Genomic DNA, 20,969 nt, shown 5'->3' on the forward strand with positions numbered 1-20,969 from the left:
TTCGCGCACTGGTGACATTTTATTTTGTTGTCTTCTGATCTTGCCCCTCTTACCGCAAACCTTAATACACCCTGCACAGAAGTCCACGTATTTATACCTTCAGCGCAGCACTGCATCCAGTGACAGCTGGTTCCAAAAGGCAGCGTAACTACTGCACGTAGATCACCATGGAGTACTGCACGTTGCCTCACTACCACGCAGGTGTTAACCCCCATGACAGACAGACCATGCTCAGCTGGGGTGTGCTTTGCTTATTACATGAGACAGACAGTTCTTGAGAACACCCTGGCCACCCAACGCTTCCCACTGTCCGGGCCAACGTGATTATTCTGGTAATAACACCTATGTATAAACTCACCTGTTCACCAGGCACTGCAACGGCTTCCCTGTGAATTTCAGCACTGGCGACTTTGCTAGATAGTGAGAATTCACAGGGAGGTAACGTGGAGCCAGCTGCCTATTTTCTTGCCTGCAAAACTGCAATTTTGCAACTTCCTCGTACAGTGGGTCTTTGGATAAGAGATTCTGGAGAACCCATCCTCTGAAAGACAGAGTAGGACTGCCTGTGCTGCGGCTTCGTACTAGCTTCTATGATACTTGCTGCATTTATGGAACACAAGAAGATACTCCCTATAATCCAGAGTTCATGCCAACACGTGACTTAAAATAATGAACCCTCTTCTTTTAACCTTTTCCACACACGGAAGTCACTGCCAATATACGTCATTCACAGAAACGAAGCAGTATTGAAAAGAAACAGGTGAAAGAAGACAACAAAGGTGGCGTCTACAGTGCAGAAAAAAGGACACTATGGGAGCGTGGGCATGACAAAGAACAACACACCAGCAAGGCAGGCCAATGGAACCTGGGTTTCAGCAATAGCAAGACTGCTCTTGTAGGTATGCGCTGTCTTGCAGCAAGTTTGTTTCCCAAGCGAGTCTGAAACAAACGGTCTTCAGAGGGCCCACAAACGCCATCTTATTACATTAGCTACTGGGGGGGGGTCTCTGAGAGGCCAGTGAATCTCCAAAAGGCTGGAGAGCATTTATTCCTCACTGGGCTGGAAGACCCTCTACATACATTCAATGCCCAGTGCTACAGAATACAGGTGTTGGGGGTATACTGGGGTCCTGACACGGGCAACAATAATGTCCCATCACTTCCAAGCAGACCAGAGCTCAGGTGCTACTGTCTGGTGCTGAGCCTAAACATCAGTGTATGAAGTAGACAGTGCCTTGTGCAAGAGACTGGAGCACATGCTAGGAAGGTATTTGCTCTTCTGTGGCAGCCTTGCTGACAACAGACAGGACAGTTACAGGGCAAGCTAAAGCCTTTGTAGTCTGCACAGTGCTGTTTAGTTTGTGTGCGTACTGTGCAAGAAAGGATTCCCCCCTTAAAGAGACTTAAACACTGGGCTAATCAGTCCCTTATAGGGAGAACTGCTAAAAAAGAACCCTGATCTCACCCATCAGAGGAAGATGACAAAACAGACAGCTGCTGTACTGGAAACCACTAAACAAGGAACTAATGTGACCCAAACTGAGACTGTAACCAGAACAAGAACTACACTGGGTACACCACTAGTGCCACTGTCCAAGGGAACTACACCAGGAGGGGCAGCCTGTGTACCACAGCTTTGGTTTGAAGTCTCTCACAATGGACCAGAGGCAAGTTTCAAAATCAAGGTCACCGAGTCGAATGGAGTCACAGTCCAAAAGACATTCAGTTGCTTGTATTAGTGCTGTGGGTTATGAGCCAGACAGAAGTGGGGCTTGTAACTGAAAAGCTTTAGGATTACTCCTCCTCTTCTTGTAGGGTTTTTACTTCCGGCCTCGCTTGCGGCTGTTTTTTGGAAATTCGTCTCTCTGTGCAACTTGGGGCTCCCTCTCCTCACTACTCACACTCTCATTGTCCACCCGTCGTGGACGACCTCTCTTACTTCTCCTCATTTTTTCAACTCCTGCAGTGGGGACCTTCTTGGTAGCCAGCATCCCAGTTCTCTTCTTTTTGCCCCGGGTCAAAGGACGTTTCTTCCGTTGCTTCCTCTGCTCTTCTCTTTGCCGGATTTTCATTAGCTTCTCAAAGCTTTTGGTGGTAGTCGTATTCACATCAAACCAATCCTGGAGGGTTTAGAAGGCAACAGGTTGGTACCGATGGTGGAAATACCATATAAAGCCTATCAGTGCTTATAATAAAGCTGCCTTGTGGGACAAGGGTTTCCTGAAACGTGCGATCTGGAAAGGCAGCTGCCTAACAAAGCTCTGTTCTTCGATGTTCCTCCTCAAGTGTCACTCTGCCTCAGAGGATTCAGATTTGATTTGGCAATTGCCTGGCTAAAGGCACGGGAAATGCTGAAGAGCCAAACTGAGCAGCAGCAGCTTGGGACAAGACATGTGACATGACACAACACTTGCTCCCCAGACCAACGCATAGGACCAGCTATGCTTAAGCAAATCGAAGGCCACTCGAGTTCAGGATCCCATTCCCAGCAGTGAGCAAGGCAAAAATAAAACAGGGCAAGCATGCATCATTTCCTTCCCAAGACACCCTCCCCACCTCCATCAATCTGGGGTTCGAGGACTTCCATTCTGCCTGCCTTACCTCAGCATGCATGGAGTTGATGTGATACTTGACCCCACTCTCTGACATGAACTCCTTCTCACACAGGAGACACTTGTATTTACCAGCAACAAAGTCACCCTGGCACCAAAACAAAAAAATCCATCACCAATTGCTACCTAGAAGGCTGATACACCTATATATTATATTTTAATTTTGCTCAGACATAACCCAGCAGTAAGAAGCAGAAACTCTTACTCATACCAGACAATGCTTTAGCTACAGGAACACTGACATTATTGACCAGTTATGCCCACAAAGCACAGGACTGCTCTGCGCGATGTTACAATGTCTCCAGCACTGTACCTGGAAAAAATGCTCTTGTAGCTGTGAATCTAAAGGTAGGACTGCAATTTCATTAAAATGCATGCCATTAAGATGGTTCCTCTCCTTGCCTCAAGCAGTGTTTGCAATGGCAGCCCCATTAGCACATAAGGAAGCACTCAAACTGTGAGGAACGCGGATTAGCAGATGTCAGGACAAAAGCTTGAATAAGAAGATATCTGACGGACAGCGACAGTCAGGCTATTAGTATAAAAGATAATGAGTACAGAAGGCTACGAACCAAAGTACACGTGCCAAGGTGAGATTTGAGTCCTGAGACACTGCCATATACAGATTCACAACCCTGAAACAGTAAAAAAAAGTGCATGTCAGCAAAACACCAGTAAGAAATCACTTCTTCCTACACAAGAAAGTCTTACTGTCTGGAAGACAATTCCAAAAGGGATAAGAGGGGTCTGCCCTGCTCGTGCATCTGGTGGCACAGAGCAGAAGTACCGCATCTGACATCAACGGTCTCAGTCAGAGGGCACTTTACAGGCCCACCCCATGTGGAGCTTTAGGCATCAGTCTCGGGATACTACATCATGCTCAGCCAACAGCCCAGACCCGAAACAGGAGGTAGGTGCAACACATGCTTCTGGGTTACTGGTCAGTGAAATAGGACAGTTGCTTTCTGGGGACAGTTCCATATACAACGTTATGTTGCAATTCTTATACTCTGAAATGACGCAAGTCTGAAAATTGAGGAGAGAGTGCTGGGGGTGATGTAGGGCAGGGGGAAAGCATTGTCTCTACACCAAACCCAGATGGAAGCCACCACTGACCCTCGGCTATCCAGCAGTGTGCATCACGTGCATCACACTTACCATAGTTTCCACCAATGAGGCCATTTCTTCTCACTGGATCTGACTGGTGACTGCTATGTGGGATTGTAAGAAATTAAGTGCACGTGCATAAGCATCCCTAGACCAGGATGACTGTGCCATGCATGTCTTCTGTAGCCCATTTCCAGCTTTCAAAAAAAAAACCTCAAGCGCTGTGCCAGACAAAGTCCCTCTACTCTTACATTTCCATCTCTACTCCTCCATTCTTCTATAATTACATTCAGTACACTGCTGGACAAGCAGGGGCCTGTCATTTTTCCACTGCTCAAACTTTCAAATGGACTAGCTCCCAGCTGGATGTGAAAGTTGTACCAGTCTGACACCAAGTTACTGGCTCTGAAGTGGACAAACACATCCCCAGTGGGATCGTCCCTAAAGCAACAGTCCAAGCAGGGTCTTGGTTACACTAACCAACCATACTGAGATGGAGCAGAATTTGTCTCCCTCAGAGAGACAAACTGCAGTTTCAAGGCTGTGGAAAGCTGTTGGCTCGTACAGACGAAAACTGTCCCCCTTGAGGCTTCAGAAACACTTAAGGATTACCTGATTTGGGCAGTGGACTCTTCGGTACATCTTTATCTCCGTTTTCCATTTGCACAGCACATCTTGACTAAACGTGGGCAGTCCAGGACGAGTATATTTCAGCTGAGATAAAGAGATGGAATTGAAAGCTGGAAACAATGTTGGCTACGCATAGTGCCAAGTATGTCCCTTCCTCTCCCAGGCTGAGACACAGAAGTGGTATTTCTTCTCCTATTTTAACGGACAAACTCTTAATAACCAATCTTTTCCCATCTCACTGACTCTCTACATAACTGAATCTGGAAAACTCCCACAATACCAGAATCCAAAACTTCCCATAACTTTGACTAGAACAATTCCTCTAGATGTACTTGTCCCATTAGAAGCATAAATCATCCTTTTCTCTTGGGTTTCCCTTACAGCCTAAAAGATGCTCTTGGAAACTCTGAAGCCTGAAAAAATACGAAATATCACTGCATGGTAGCAGTGATGTGCAGCCTATGACCTGTGAGCAACATACTGCCTATAACTGCCTTCGTTACTTGTGCCCACTGAAAATTACAGCAATAGGACCTGAAAGTCATTATAGCCTGCCTGGATAAAATACTTACACCACAGCAATTGCTACTGTAGCAATACTGTAATCTAAGACCAGAGGAGCAAAACCTGACCCCTCCCACAAGATATTACTTCTTCAATATTGCTTTCCACAGGCCACTAAACACTGGCAACACTGGGTGGATGCCAGTGCAAGACTCGTCTGATGTGAAGAAAAGACTCAAACGCTGTATAGCATTTTTAAGGCCTTGTACCTTCCGGTCATCTGGAATCAAGTCCTGCAGAACTTTTCTCTTGGGCCACTCTTTGGCCAGCTCTTCTCCAGCTAGCTCATGGAGATAGTAGATGGCCACCTTTGCAGATCTCCTCTGAACTCTGCCTGCATTATTTGGCTCCCGTTTTATTTTCTTCAGGCTCTCTGTTCTCCTCTCCTCATGGAGGAAAGTGACCTGCAATGAAGGCCAAAAAAGGTGTGCCTCCTTCACCAGCTCCTACTTCAGTTACACTAAATACTGTGAATAAATGCCTCACAAAAATGCTGCTGCAGCTGCGTTTCACTGTCACATACATAGGACAGAAGTGCATCCCACCAGCGAGACAGACCCCCAGATGTACCCGGGGGGTCACAGCAGTAAGGGTCAAGCAGAGAGTGTCATGCAGCCACTGGTCTTGAAAGGACATCACATCATTTGCCAGAAAACGATCATGGACAACAAGCATAGTACTGTCTGTTCTGCTCCATGTTGACTCTTTTAAGAGCAAAGAAAAGCATCTGAAGTTATACATGTTAGCATCATTCTTCCATGCAGCAAAAGTCAGGCTGGGGAAAGTTTACTGCTGCAATGGTGACTTATTGAAAACTTCATCCCAGTCACAGAACAGCAACAGCTGTTGTTAGAGGCAAAGTATCAAGGACAGAATACTCCAGAGAGACAGAAAAACGCAAAGATTTGATATCCCTAATTACCCACCCAAGCAGCAGACAAAAACCTACACATGCCTCAAGTCCGAATGGCTGAAGTACCACCACACTATCCTGATAACTATGGCAATTTGCACTTACCGGCCCATGCTTAGATCGGAGATGGTAGACAAGTCCTGCCTTTGATCTGTATGCTTTTCCACAGTGATGGCACTTCATAGCCATTTTCTCCAGCTCAGAAGCAGCCTTCCCACATTTTTTAACATGATATAGGTATCCCATTATGCTAGTGAAGCTGCCTGTGCAGCCCTGTCAATGCAGAAGAAAAATGCATGGAAGAAAAACACTCCCCAAGCGATCACAAAACCACTGTGTACAAAATCCATAGTTTTCCGACCAAAGCAATACCACTTTTCCTGCCAGATCAGAGACAATCACATAGTAAACTTTAATGTTAGTCTATTCAGACAGAGAAAATCTGGGACAAAGAATTGGCTGCAACTGGGAGAAGCTGTTTCTTAGAACTTCTTTGCAGGCAGTGGGCAACAGAAAATTTCAATATATGAAATGAAGAAGCAAGATGTTATATAAGGATGCACAAAATGGAAAGATTTTTCAGATAGAAAAGGAGGAGCTGGGCAGAAAGAGAGGAAGGTTTTATACTTGGTTGGCTGGTCAAAATCTCTAGAATGCAGAGATATTAGGGTGATGCTAAATAAAACTTTCAGCTATTCCTAGAACGCTGCAGCAGAGGACAACAAAAACCACTATGGTTCCTGAGGATGTCACTTACTAGAATGTCTCCTCATCCTGAATTCAGTGATCAACTTGACACTGAGCTTGGAAACAGGCCAAATCAAACATGGCCTGTTTGATCAGGCCATGTTTTGCATCAGCAAGTTTTTACCGTTCTTATATGTATCCATCTGCTCTCCATCCCCTTCTCTAGCTGTGGCCAATCTCAAGATTTTCAAAAACCACAGACAAACTCACACAATTAATTACACATAAAAACATCTTCCCAGCTATCACAAACAACTAAGGAAAAAGCAGAAGTACACATTAATAAAATACTTCTGGTGCACACAAGAAACAATCCAGTGTCCTCTCAATCCCCCTTGAAGACACCAACAGATGAAATACTCAAAGAGCTCTAGCTGACCCTGCTTGAGCGCTGGGGTTGAACTAGATGACCTCAGAAGTTCCCTTCCAGCCTTACCAATTGTGTAATTCTGTGAACAGTTTATAATACTGTTGCAAAGTAAAACGGTTATCCTTTAACTTCTTCCTCCCTGACATCTTCCACTGAATGCATTTATAAAGTCATGCCTTTACTGAATCTACCTTTACACATTTAGTTTAAAGAAGCCATTTAAAAAAAACTGTAATCAAAAATAAAAACTCCACTTTAATCACCCTAGTTATCCTCTCTAAAAGAGTTCAAATGAGGATCAGACAGTAACTGAAAGCAGGAGAATGTCACCTAATGAGTTATGTGTGAAGCCCTAAAAACTTCTAGTTGAGCTAGTTTATGTTCACCAGACTCCTACTTCGTTTAGTCATGAGGTTCTAAACAAGCATCTGTCATTCCAAAATTAATTCTCCATGCTTAGTGCTTCACAAGTGTTTAGAGGAAATTCTCCAGGCATCCTGATGCTTTCTTGGTAAGACAGCATCCCACCAAAGTTCCTCAAGACACTACTACACTTGAAAGGGGAAGGCGGTAACATCAGGCTCACCCGTGACAAGCCATGGGACGACATGCCAACGTTTGAGGGACGGAGTGCTATCAAGGGCCCCCAGCCTGTTGCTCGGAGACATGCTGGGTACACTGGAGCACATTTGAAGTCGTACAAAGACGAGGCAGGGGCTCCTGAGGTAACAGGAGACAACAGGAAACACCAGTGTCCTGGTTTGAGGTAAAACAGAATCAATTTTCTGATTTGTAATTTTACTTTTTAGCTGGGCCTCTTCTAACTGACTAAAGTCTGAAATTAACAGCATATTGTTCAGAAACTGTTCACTCTCAGAGTGATAAGACCTGATTATACCAAGGAACGGTATGCACAGAGGCTCTTGCTTCTACTTATTGCTATAACAACCAAGGTCGGCTAACTTTGCTGTTTGCCCCATTAAAGGGTCGGAAGCGGAGAAGCGTAGAGGGGTCCCACCTGCAGGGAGGAGTAGATGGGACAGGGGACCCCAAACTGACCAACAGGGTATTCCATCCCATCTGCACCACGCTCAGTGTAAAAGCTGAGGGATCAAAGGGGCAAGGCGGCTCTGGCTTACTTTGTTCTTCAATGGCTGACGTCTAAGGAGGACCCTGTCTGTTCATCTGCCTTTGATCCTGATCTGAGCATTCCTGACTCTAGTTCCGGAATTCAGCTCCTGTCTGTCCCTGACTCCAGTCTGTGACTTTCCCTGTATCTGCTGGTGACGCGATCGTCATCCTGGGAGCTGGATACGGTTTTGTAGATATTGTATACTTTTTTCCTTTAATTTTTATTATTCTATTATTATTTACTATTTTCTTATTTATTATTATTTTCATTAAAGTAGTTTAGTTCTTTTTCTAAACTCTTAAATCTCCTTATCTCTTCCTCTCCTCTCTGAGGAGAGTGGGGGGCAGGGCCATCTATCGTTCTGACAATCCGGACAAAACCACGACAACCAGTAATATTGTGTGTTCCTCTAAAAAGGTGACACAGCCAACAACCCAGCTGAAGTGTCTCTACACTAATGCACACAGCATGGGTAACAAACCAGAGAAGCTGGAAGCCACTGTGCTGCTACAAAGTTATGACGTAGTTGCCATTGCTGAAACTTGGTGGGATGAATCTCATGACTCGAGCGCTGTTATTGATGGCTACAGGCTGTTCAGAAGGGACAGGCAAGGAAGGAGGGGCAGAGGCATTGCCTTCTACATCAAGAAATGGAATAGAGTGTGAAGAACTGTCTCTGAAGAATAGCCACAAGCAGGTTGAAAGCTTATGGGTAAGAATTAGAGACTGAGGCAATAAAGGGAACCTTGTGGTTGGAGTTTACTGCAGGCCACACAATCAAGGGGAACCTATTAACGAAGCCTTCTTACTCCAGCTGCAGAAGGCATCACATTTGCAGGCTCGCAGTTCTGCTGGGGAACTTCAGCCACCCCAACACCTGCTAGAAAAGTAGTACGGTGAGCTGTAGGCAATCCAGGAGACTCCTGGAGTGCATCAGGGATAACTTCTTCAGCCAGGTAACAGACAGCTCTACCAGAAGGGAGGTGTTACTGGACCTGTTGGTCAGCAAAGCAAGTAAGCTAATTGGTGATGTCAAGATTGGAGGCAGCCTGGGCTGCACCGATCATGCACTGGTGGAGTTTGCAGTCCTGAGGGATATGGGTCAGGCAAAGAATAAAGTCAGGACCCAGAATTTTAGGAAAGCTAATTTGCAGCTGTTCAAGGGTTTAGTCAATAGGACCCCCTGGAAAACTGCCCTCAGGGACAAGGGAGAAGAATAGAGCTGGCAGGTATTCAAGTATGCTTTCCACAGAGCACAAGAGGTCTCAATCCTCATGTGTAAGAAATCAGGAAAGGAAGGCAAGAGACCAGCATGGCTGAGTTGAGATCTACTGAGTTGACCATGGCTGGTCAAACTAAAAAGCAAGAAGGAAATACACAGGCAGTGGAAGCAGGGACAGGTATCCTGTGAAGAGTGTAGGGACGCTGCCTGGCTATGTAGGGATGGGGTCAGAAAGGCCAAGGCACGGCTGGAGCTGAACTTGGCAAGGGACATGAAGAATAATAATAAGGGCTACTATAGGTATGTCAGCCAGAAAAGGAAGGTCAAAGAAAGTGCACCCTCCCCAATGAACATGACTGGCAAACTGGTAACAACAGATCAGACCTCAAGGCAAGGACTAGGGGAGCAAAGTCCTTCACACTGTCAGTGAAGATCAGGCTTGAGACCACCTGAGGAACCTGAACATACAGAAGTCAGTGGGACCTGATGAGATGCATCCCAGAGTCCTGAGGGAATTGGCTGATGTAGTTGCCAAGCCACTCTCCGTGGTATTAGAAAAATCATGGCAGTCAGGTAACGTTCCTAATGACTGGAAAAAGGGAAACATTGCACCCATTTTTAAAAAGGGTAGAAAAGAGGACCCTGGGAACTACTGACCTGGCGGCCTCACCTCTGTGCCTGTGAAGACCATGGAACAGATCCTCCTAGAAGCTATGTTAAGGCACATGGAGGATAGGGAGGCGATTTGAGACAGACAGCGTGGCTTCACAAAGGGCAGGTCCTGCCTGACCCAACCTCGTGGCCTTGTTTGATGGAGTGGCTATGTTAGTGGACAAGGGAAGAGGTACGGATGTTATCTATCTGGACTTCTGTAAGGCTTTTGACACGGTCCCCCACAACATCCTTCTCTCTAAAATAGAGAGATATGGATTTGATGGATAGACGATGTGGTGGATAAGGAATTGGCTGAATGGTTGCATCCAGAGAGCAGTGGTCAATGGCTCAATGTCTGGAAGATCAGTGATGAGTGGTGTCCCTCAGAGGTCTGTATCAGGACCAGCGTTGTTTAATATCTCCATCAATGATAAAAGGCAGTGGGACCGAGTGTACCCTCAGCAAATTTGCAGATGACACCAAGCTGAGTGCTGTGGTTGACACGCCTGAGGGACAGGATGCCATTCAGAGGGACCTGGACAAGCTTGAGAAGTGGGCCCCATGGGGCCCTCCTGAGGTTCTCTCAGGAGGAGAGAGGTTCTCTCCTCTCCTGAGGACCTCTCCTGAGGTTCAACAAGGTCAAGTGCAAGGTCCTGTATATGGGTCGGGGCAACCCCCAGTATCAACACAGGCTGCAGGATGAAGGGATCGAGAGCAGCCCTGCCGAGAAGGACTTGGGAGGTACTGGTGGATGGGATGAAAAACTGAACACGAGCTGGCAATGTGCACTTGCAGCCCAGAAAGCCAACAGTATCCTGGGCTGCATCAAAAGAAGTGTGGCCAGCAGGTCGAGGGAGGGGATTCTGCCTCTCTGCTCCGCTCTGGTGCAGCCCCACCTGCAGTGCTGCGTCCAGCTCTTGAGTCCTCAGTACAGGAGAGACATGGACCTGTTGGAGTGGGTCCAGAGGAGGGCCACAAAAAAGATCAGAGAGATGGAACACCCCTCCTATGAGGAAAGGCTGAGAAACTTGGGGGTGTTCAGCATGAAGAAGAGAACGCTTCAGGGAGACCTTATTGTGGCCTTTCAGTACTTAAAGGGGTCTTACAAGAAGGAAGAGAACAAACTTTTTAATAGGGCCTGTTGCAACAGGACAATGGGCGGTTTTAAACCATGCCTGGGATAGGACAAGGACAATAGTTTTAAAGTAAAAGAGGGCAGACTCAGGCTAGATATACGGAAGAAATGTTTTACAATGAGGGTTTTGAAACACTGGCTCAGGTTGCCCAGAGAGGTCCAGATGCCCCATCCCTGGAAACATTCCAGGTCAGGTTGGAGGGGGCTCTGAGCAACTTGGTCTGGTTGAAGATGTCCTTGCTTACTGCAGAAGGGTTGGACTAGATGACCTTTGGAGGTCCCTTCCAATCCAAACCATTCTGTGGTTCTATGATACCATCTTAAAAGCATAGCTAGGATCTTGAAACAAATCCAGCCTTGGCTAGCACCAAAGCATGCCCAGCAGAACCCTCATAATATTTTACGTTCATGCATCTGCTGCTGTTTAGTTCAGGATACTTAGCACAATGCAGCTTACCTCCCTCGTACACTTTAGTTTTCCCATAAACTTCAAAACCTTCCGAAGGCGGTCTCGCTCAAGCTGCTCATCCACTTCTCCTCCCTCCTTCACAACTGGCTAAAGCACAGTAGAAAGGTGAAAGAAAAACACAGGATGCTCAGCATTTACAGTTCTTCTCATACGGAATTCACTACTCAACACACTACTGAAGGAAAGCTTCTAAAATAATTAAATCACTGCAACTTACAATTTTATAGAAGTGTATCTAATACGATGATCACTGTCTGTATCCCAGAACAACTGAATTATCTTTAAAAGGAGTAAACTGCCTGAAAACCACTTTGAACAGAAGAGTTTTAACATTGAGATGGCTATCTATGAACAAAACCTTGGTAAGAAATGGTCCCAAACTACAGCTGCTGGGAAGGACAAGGGTATGTATTTCCATAATTACTTTTCTCCCCCTCTGCCTGTGGAAGGTGCTTACTCATCTCTGTCACGCATCTTTTAACGTTTACTGGTCCTACCATTTCCACTTAGCCTAACTAAAGCTAAGCAGACTAACTGCCTGTAATGGTTATTCATCTATACTAAACTACAGTTCAAGTTCTTCTCTATTCTCCCTCCAGTGATTGTTATATATTATTTCCTACGCTACCTTACAATAACATTATACCTAGACTGAATAAAAAGTTAGAACTAAGTGACAGACCCATTCCTCAGGGCCAGAAGATGATTCCTGGCCTGTTTAATTTCCTAGTTCGGCTGTCTGTTCAGAAATCACAGTACTGGGAGCTATGTAGAAAGTAACAGCCACAAATTATCTAAACCTTACACAAACTTCCGAATGACCTTTCCAAAAGTTCTAATTCTTCACAACTACAACAGGAGTACACAACTTTAAAGTAATAGCAAGAAGAAAAGCAGATTGCAGCATTAGTATCTTTACAGTAAATAGAGACAAGAACTAAACTGTTGCTTCTGCTTTTTTACCTCTGGACTTGTAAAGAACTGAAATCTAGTCTGCTCTGGATGTAGAAAAACTACTTTCTAGCACAGGACTGAAAATTGCAGCCTAAAGAGCAATTACAGTTGCAATGATGCAATTTTTTTTCTCATCAAGAATGCCTTTTATGTGTGACCAGCCTAAACAGAAATTCACCCCTTCTTTCTAGCATGTAGCATGCCTACCATCTCAGGTAACATTCTACTGTTTTTTCAGATGTCAAATCTCACAAGAAAAAGAATAGGTAGGCAACATTTAAACAACTGCAACATTTGAAAAGACATACCACGTTCTGTTTCTGCGTACGTCAGGGAAGGAACAAAAGACTGTCTTGCCTGTAGGATTTTTAAATGCACAGTAGTTGTGTTACCTGATTGTTATGGTCTGCCATGACATGGTATTTCATCCCTCCTAAAGACTTCAGCTGCTTCCCACAGTGATGACACGTGAACATTTTCTAGAAATAAACAAGGACATTGTGCTTGTAACTACAACTTAACCAAAGCAGCGGGAAACTCTTTGGGGGAAAGTAGGGGAGCGGAACATTTTATTTGGGCTTGGTAACTTGCCCATTAAGAACAGAAGAGATTTTATGGCAGCTAAAACTTAGGGGAACAGTGAAATAGCTACATCTTTGTTCACTACCCCAAATCTTCAGCAAAAGGCTAAGCAAGAAGCACCAAGTGCAGCCTCTTACAGATGTATAAAGGACTCTTGCTTAGAGACATGATGATGAGATGAAACTGGTTTTAAATGCAACGCAAAACAGTGTGCAGGCATTTCTACCAGTAAGTTGAATGGCTCATCTCTCATGTTCTTACCTGCCTGCAATTTACCATATGTTTCTTCAGTCCTTCTACAGTCTTTCTCACCACAGCCCGGCATGTTGGACAGGTAACTCGGCCCTTGTCCTGAATTTCCAAAGACCATCGCTCTTCCATACTACCTGTCAAAACAAAAGGTATGGAGCAGAACTGCAAACACGATCTCTTTTTTCCCCCCACTTTGATGTGCACAATGAATTCTAGAAGGAAAGAGATCACATGCTACCAAACTCATGTCCAGCTACACTTTAACAGGTTTAGCTCATTCGCAGCTTTAATGTGTAATGTGAAAAGGCACATACCACTCCTTTTGGGAGATCATTTTATAAAAACTCTTTAATCCTACCATCCCCTCGTGAGGAGTGTTCTTCCACTTGTTCAGCAGAGATTTTTCATTCATTCATTTTAATTACACAGCTACTTTAGCATGCAGAGCAAACTTTTCTTTCAGCAAAAGGGTTTCCACAGTAAAAGTAGTCACAGATGTGACTGAACAGTTTCAGACAAAGCCCATGGTTCGTTTCTACTAAACAAATCTTTAGAACTCCACTTGTACTAGCCAGCACTTTTGGCACTGAAAGTGAGCAAAGCTGCACCACCAGGCCAAGTCACTCAACAGCCAGGGAAAAGTACTCTGTGTGACACGGTTTCCAGTTCCTGGCCTCTTTTTGAAACGCCAAGCAAAACCTTGGCATAATCCACAAGGATTATAAATTATTGAAATGGGTTATGGGAAGAAAGTGGCTTAGCAGCCATCTGCTTGAATTCTTATAAAGAGACCTAAAGGCTTTCCTCTTTGCCCGGTAATAACAGGCAAGGGTTGTCCCTCCCCAGGTGACCGGGGGAAAAGGTTGTGAATGAAACAGCACTTGACGGAAAACTGGGGTATTTGATGAGTGCTGTGAGCTACACATACCAAGTCATTCCACCTGCTGAGTTAAGGCTAATGTTATTTTTCTAAGATGGACAGCTTGGGTCTCTGGCTACCAGAAGAGGTGATTTGGCAGCAACAGCTACAGAGTTTTTCCTGCAAACATATTCTGCTGAGTAAAAAGGTATAAATATTTTTATAAGTTTTATAGTGCAACTATTTTAACAGGCTTTTGCTCGGTTCAAAAAGTGATTCCCCCTTCACTGTTCCACTATGCAGTGGTAAAACCACACAGAACTACACTATTAGGCAGTATACAGTCCCTCCAGTCTTGCTCTGCAGTACTGACACAATGCCAAAGGACAGCAGCCAGTTCTTCCTTGTCAACAGTAAAGTGTACAACAAAATGGAAACACCAGAAACACAGCTGTTGCTGAGACTCAAATCCTAGAATCACATTTATCTTTTAGCCATGTTGTGGTTTAACCCCAGCTGGCAACTAAGCACCACGCAACCACTCGCTCACCCCGCCCCCCTCCCCCTCCCTGGTGGGATGGCGGAGAGAATCGGAAGAGTAAAAGTGAGAAAACTCAATGAGTGAGATAAAGACAGCTTAAAAGGTAAACCAAAAGCCACGCATGCAAGCAAAGCAATGCAAGGAATTAATTCAATACTTCCCACTGGCAGGCAGGGTTTCAGCCATCTCAAGGAAAGCTGGGCTCCATCACACGTAACGGTTACTTGGGACGACAAACACCATAACTCCAAACATTTCCCCCCTTCCTTCTTCTTCCCCCAGCTTTATACGCTGAGCATGGTGTGATATGGTATGGAATATCCCTTTGATCAGTTGGGGTCAGCTGCCCTGGCTGGTCCCCTCCCAGCTCTTTGTGCACGCCCAGCCTGCTCACTGGCAGGGCGGTGTGAGAATCCGAAAAGACCTTGACTCTGTTTAAGCACTGCTCAGCAGTGACTGAAACATCCCTGCACTATCAACGCTGTTTCCAGCACAAATCCAAAACATAGCCCCATACTAGCTACTATGAAGAAAATTAACTATATTCCAGCCCAAACTGCTTTATAAACAATTCTGAGCAACTGCTTCTTACCTGCGCCATAGGTTTCCAGTTCTTTCTGAACACAGTGGCCTTTTGTTTTGGAGTTTTGTTGTGTTCCAGTTTGCTGTTTTTTCCCTGTTATAACACAAACAGGAAAGACCAGAAGACTTAATTCTGCAAGCCTTGTTACAAAAAGAGCAGAGATTTTTTGCTAGAAGGCTGCTATTTAGTCTGCTGTCTCAAAGCTACTCATTCAGAAATTTTAGATGTTTCGGGGGTTTTTTAAAGTAATTTTGAGATTATGTTCCCTACGCCTCTTCAAAATCCATAGCTATTTACAGTTGCTGGCTTTAGTCCCATCCAGATCTTTGTAATCTGTATGGCTGTTCACACACAAAGTTTCAGGGGATGGGAACTCTTCACACTGAAACATCCTCTGTTCACAGTATGGCTGAGCCAACCTAACGACTTATTGACAACCAAATGGACAGTCCCATTCCTGTTTTCTTCAGACTAAACAACTCTTATTGTTTCAGTATTTTCTCATTGGTTATGGTTTTTGCTCGCTTCTCATGCCTGTTCTCTTCAGTTGGTCCACGCGTTTGCTGAACTGCAGTGCTCACTGCTGGGAACAGCACTCCAAGTGTGACCCTGCATTAGAGCAAAAGAATTACTTTGCATGTCTGATAGCCTACACTCCTGCTTAAACACCTCAGTATAACATCTGCCTTTTTAAAAACAAGTGTGACACTGTTGGTCCCTATTCAGCTTTTGATCTGTTATAAAACTCAAATCCTCTTCTGAAGAATTGACACCTAGAAGGTTGTTATTTGTCTTTCAGCTGTGCTAATATTTCTTTCTAATTACAGTTGCTAATATTTCTTTCTAATTACAGTATCTTTAATTTTACACACTATATTCCATTCTGTTTTTTAAACTGTTTCTCTAACATCAAGAACACTTCCAATTTTAGCCTCTTCTCCAAGACACTTGCCGTCTCTCTCAGTTTTGTGCTGTCTACATACTTAGAAGTTTTTGGTGACAAAAACAATAGTTAGAATTGAACCTAGGACAGACTGTGAACCATCATTCTATACTTTTTTCTATTTCACAGAAATCACAGAAACATTTAGGTTGGAAGGGACCTTCTCAGATCACATAGTCCAACCCCTGTGTTCAAGCAGGGTCAGCTAGAGTAGGTTGACGAAAAATATGTCCAATCAAGTTTTAAGTATCTCCACAGATGGAGACTCCACATCTTTGGGCAACTTGTGCCAGGGTTTGACCACTCTCAGAGTAAAAAAGCGTATTCTTCTTTAGATAGAATTTCACGTGTTTTGATTTGTACCCATTGCCTCTTGTCCTGTCAGTCAGCACTATAGAGAAGAGTCTGGCTTCCTTTTGTTCATTCCCTCCCACCAAGTATTTATATACACTGGGAAGATTCCCCCTAAGCCTTCTCTTCTCCAGACTGAAAAGTTGCAGGTCTCTCAGCCTGTCCTCACAGGAAAGATATTCCAGTCCCTAAATCGTCTTTGCAGCCCTGTATTGGGGAGCCCAGAACTGGGCATGGTACTCCATATGTGGCCTCACCAGTGCTGAGCGGAAAGGGAGGATCAGCTCCCTCGTCCTACTGGCAATGCTCTCCCTAATGTTGCCCAGAATGCTGTTGGCTGCCTTTGCCACCAGAGTGCATTGCCGGCTCATGGTCAGCTTGCTGTCCCCTCCAGGACCCCAAGTTCCCTCTCTGCAGAGCTGGCTTCCAGAAGGTTAGCCCTGAGCACGTTCTGGTACGCAGGGTTATTCCTGCCCAGCTGCAGGACTTTACATTCCTCGTACTGATGAACCAAGAGACTCCCCTCTGCTTAATTCTCTAGCCTGTCCGAGTCCCCGTGAACGGCAGCACACCCACCTGGTGTACCACCACTCCTCCCAGCTTTGTATCATCTGTGAAGCTGCTGACGGTGCACACTGTCCCACTGTCCAGGTCATTAATGAAAATGTTAATCAGTACTGGCCCCAGCATTTACCCCGGCGTACACCACTAGTGACGTGCCTCCAACTAGACTTTGTGCTGCTGATCACAGCCCTCTGGGCTGGTTTTCAATCCACTAATCTATCGTTTATCTAACCTGTACTTCGGCAGCTCGTCTATGAGGGTGCTGTGGGAAACAGCACCAAAAGCCTTACTAAAGTTGTGGTAAACAATGTCTACTGCTCTCCTCTCGTCCACCAAGCTAGTGACCTCATTGTAGAAGGCTATCAGATTGCTTAAGCATGATTTGCTGATCCCAATCACCATCTTGTCCTTCATGTGTTTGAAAATGCTTTCCAGGAGGATTCTCTCCATCACCTTCCCAGGGACTGAGGCGAGGCTGACCGGCCTGTAGTTCCCCAGATCTTCCTTCTTTCTGTCCTTGAAGATAGGAGTGATATTTGCTCTCTTCCAGGCTTCAGGAACCTCTCACAGTCACCATGACCTTTCAAAGATAATCAAGAGTGGCCTCACAATGAAATCAGCCAGCTCTCTCAGCGCTCGGTGCAGCCTGTCAGGCCCCAGGGTACTTGGGTATGTCCAGTATGTTTAAATGGTCTAACCTCGTCCTCCTTCACTGAGTGTAAAGCTCAGTGACTTGCTCCAGAGTTTCCCTCCAGCCTCAGGCACCTGGGATTCCTTAAGAATTCCTTTAACGGATAAAGACTGAGGCACAGGAAGTACTGAATACCTCAGCCTTTTCCATGTCATTTGTCACCAGCTCCCCTGCCCCGTTCAGCAGTGCGCTCATGCTTTCCCTAGTCTTCCCTTTGCTGTTCATGTACTTCCTTTCTTGCTGCCTTTCACATCCATTCCCAGATTCAACTCCAGCTTGGCCTTGGCTTTCCTACCTCATCCTTGCAAGATTAGACAGCAAATGTATGCCTCTCCTGTATCACCTGCTCCTACTTGTCACCACTTGTACACTTCCTTTTGCACCTAACCACTGATTAACAACCCTTTGAAGGCATGAAAGACCTATGATATTAAGTATTTCCCTCCCCGCCCCCGTCTCTGTGGTAAAAGAAAATTTAAGTGGTTTGATTTGATTTCTCTGTAACAAACCCATATTGCTGTTATCATCTATTCATTAATCTCCAGACGTTTACAAGTAATTTGTCTGATTATTTAGTCCAGAATCTTTTGGGAAAATGAAAAGAAGCAGACTAGCCTACACTTTCCCTACTTCCTTTCCTCCCTCTCTTCATCAGACTTTTAAGAGACTGAAATCAGTACAATCACCTCCCACTGTAAAACAGAACTAGTCAACAGTCTGCTGTAACAAAATACCCAGGATCAGAAATAGAGGTGGAAGACAGCAGAGGATGGCATTTGGGCAGAGAGAAAGTCTGAAGTACCTGGAGGCTCGTAACTAGGAATTACAAGTTATTTGTATTACCCAAAATCTTCTGCTTCTTCTTGGGAGAGTCTTTAAGATCTTCACCTTCCCCTTGCTCAGATTTCCTCTTGCATTTCAATAGTACTTCTCCTGCTAATGAGTAAGAACAGAAACGCTTCAGTCTCATTATTCAGTCCGGGTAACAACTTTGAGGCTGCTGCTGCCTCAGCTTATCCTCGTATTCAATACTTAAAAAAAAAAAAAAAGTAGCTTCTGTAAAGCACATGGACACCAGTGGGATATATATACACACACACATATATCCATATATATATATATATATGGAAGAAACAGTGCCATAGCATGGTTTGGGAAAATAATACTCAGGAAGAGAGCTGGAAGGCGCTAGGCTGTGTCATAAAAAGCTCATCTGCACTCACACAAAAAGGAGCAGCGAGAAACAATGGCAGGTGGGGAAACTCAAATAATATCCTGCCAGGCCTATCAAAGGCTTATCTCCATGACCACTGAGAAGTACAGAAGCACAACGGGGAACAGAAATTATGGACTCAGAAACAGACACCTTCCTCCCAGGTCTGTCCCAGGAGACCCACCAGGACGAGTCAATGGGAGCCACTCTCTGGACCACCCTTTGGAAGGGGAAAGAGGGGGAGTGGTGAAAAGGGAGAGTATAGTGTTAATGCCTAGGGTTATGTGACACATGGGACACTAGCAAAGAACAATTCAGAATTACACAAAACCGCGATGTTTAAGAATGGTATCAAAGGCAGGGCGAGGGAGAGAATCAGCTAATTTGGGGAGGATCAAGTGTGGGAAAATAGAGGTGCAAGAGGATAAAAAGGGCCACTTGCTTGTAAACAGGTGGTTGGTCACTATACAAGTCTGGTCATGCCTGACACCAAATCAGTGGGACTAGGGGAGCACAGTATCTGTGAGCGTGAGCCTGTCTGTAAGGAGGTCTACACCAGCAACTGGTGTGGCTCTGCATGCCTTGGGGGCTAATATGTCCATGTGCCAGCAACTAAGGAGACCGACATCCAAAGGCCAGATACAGAGTAGACTGAGTGTTTAAGTCAAGCTACAGGAGAGATCCAGATAGCATACACGTGTGCACACACAAATGTATCTATACATGCACTTCTTTGTATATACACTTTTTATATATGCTTCTTTTCTGCCACTAACACCCTGATCAGCCAGAGAGGGAAGCAGGATGGAGGCCATTGGTGCTGTTTGTGGGAGTGCTGAGCGTGCCTCTTCGTGTTGATCTGTGTGGCTGGCTGTGTATACATGTGTTTATATCCACAGGAATACACACTTGGTCTCGCTACTGGTTGGACCTGGGGGTGTGGAGCTGCAGCAACCTCGCTTCTATCAAGCTACCAGATTTGGCTCTCCTTACAACAGGATGGAATACAGATTCTAACTTAGAGATAAGAAGAAAGTGCATTCAAGAAAAGCAAAGTTTTGGCTCTCTGTCAGACGAGAAGTTTGGAAAACAGCTCCTAGGCCAGGAAATCTGAATGTTCATAGTAAGACGCAAACCACTGCAAATCAGAAAACAGTAAGTGACAGAAGTGAGAAAATAAGAGAAATAAAAACATTCTTAAAAAAAAAAAAAAAAAAAAAATCTATCAACCACAAAAGCCATGTCTAATCCAGAATACTGCTGAACGGTCCCCTTTTCCACATCTCTAGTATTGTTTGTTCTATTTTTAAAGCTCTCAAAGCATATTCCTGATATGATTGGCAGAATCTTCACACATATCTCTTCTACAGATAAAACAGTCCAGTCACAGAATCACTAATTTTAATAGACATGTCACTCAAAAGGAACTGCGTAACATCAGAGAATTTTACCTATGTTTCTGCAGCGGGGGAAGGTTTTTTTTCTCCTAATACATGAGCAGCATTACCAAGCTTGTAATTTGTGAGTGAACTGCAGCATGTCTTTCAGTAGTCATCTAATTTCTCATAAAAGAACCAGAGAGAAAAACAGTTTTGCATCTAGCCAAGAGTGACGAGTACCTTTTTTTTCTGAAGATTTGTTAATGCTGTTTTTTATTCCTCTCATTTCCAGCCAGTAAGCAGGCCTGCGAATGCTCCGCTTGCTTCTGGACTCTGCACTTTCATTCACTCGACTCTTCGGTGAGGCAGAAGAAACGTTGCTGACTGTCTCATCATAGTTACTGTTCAGTCCTAGAGCAGTAGTTTCCACCTCCTCAAATTGCTTAGACCTGGAAAACATCAACTTGAAATTATATGTATATGTACATATACATATATAGAC

At 44.8% G+C, this 20,969-nt stretch overlaps 1 protein-coding gene across 4 annotated transcripts in view; it reads right to left on the reverse strand.

The window, feature by feature from the left end:
• ZNF512 (zinc finger protein 512) overlaps positions 1-20,969 on the reverse strand; it is a 26,667-nt gene continuing 5,698 nt past the window's right edge. For 3 of the 4 annotated variants that reach the window (XM_054194374.1, XM_054194376.1, XM_054194375.1), the window contains exons 3-14: positions 20,708-20,916; positions 18,719-18,811; positions 15,336-15,419; positions 13,353-13,477; positions 12,902-12,988; positions 11,544-11,642; positions 5,932-6,099; positions 5,123-5,317; positions 4,332-4,433; positions 3,185-3,247; positions 2,602-2,700; positions 1-2,120 (exon numbers count right to left, since the gene is read on the reverse strand). In XM_054194374.1, the coding sequence (XP_054050349.1) occupies positions 1,821-2,120; positions 2,602-2,700; positions 3,185-3,247; positions 4,332-4,433; positions 5,123-5,317; positions 5,932-6,099; positions 11,544-11,642; positions 12,902-12,988; positions 13,353-13,477; positions 15,336-15,419; positions 18,719-18,811; positions 20,708-20,916 (1,624 nt within the window). In that variant the 3' untranslated portion in view covers positions 1-1,820. The remainder of the gene's footprint in view (positions 2,121-2,601; positions 2,701-3,184; positions 3,248-4,331; positions 4,434-5,122; positions 5,318-5,931; positions 6,100-11,543; positions 11,643-12,901; positions 12,989-13,352; positions 13,478-15,335; positions 15,420-18,718; positions 18,812-20,707; positions 20,917-20,969) is intronic. The other variant, XM_054194377.1, reaches the window with a different exon arrangement.

The sequence above is a fragment of the Rissa tridactyla genome, chromosome 3 (genome assembly GCF_028500815.1).
Source record: "Rissa tridactyla isolate bRisTri1 chromosome 3, bRisTri1.patW.cur.20221130, whole genome shotgun sequence".
In the NCBI taxonomy this organism is placed as follows: Eukaryota; Metazoa; Chordata; class Aves; order Charadriiformes; family Laridae; genus Rissa; species Rissa tridactyla.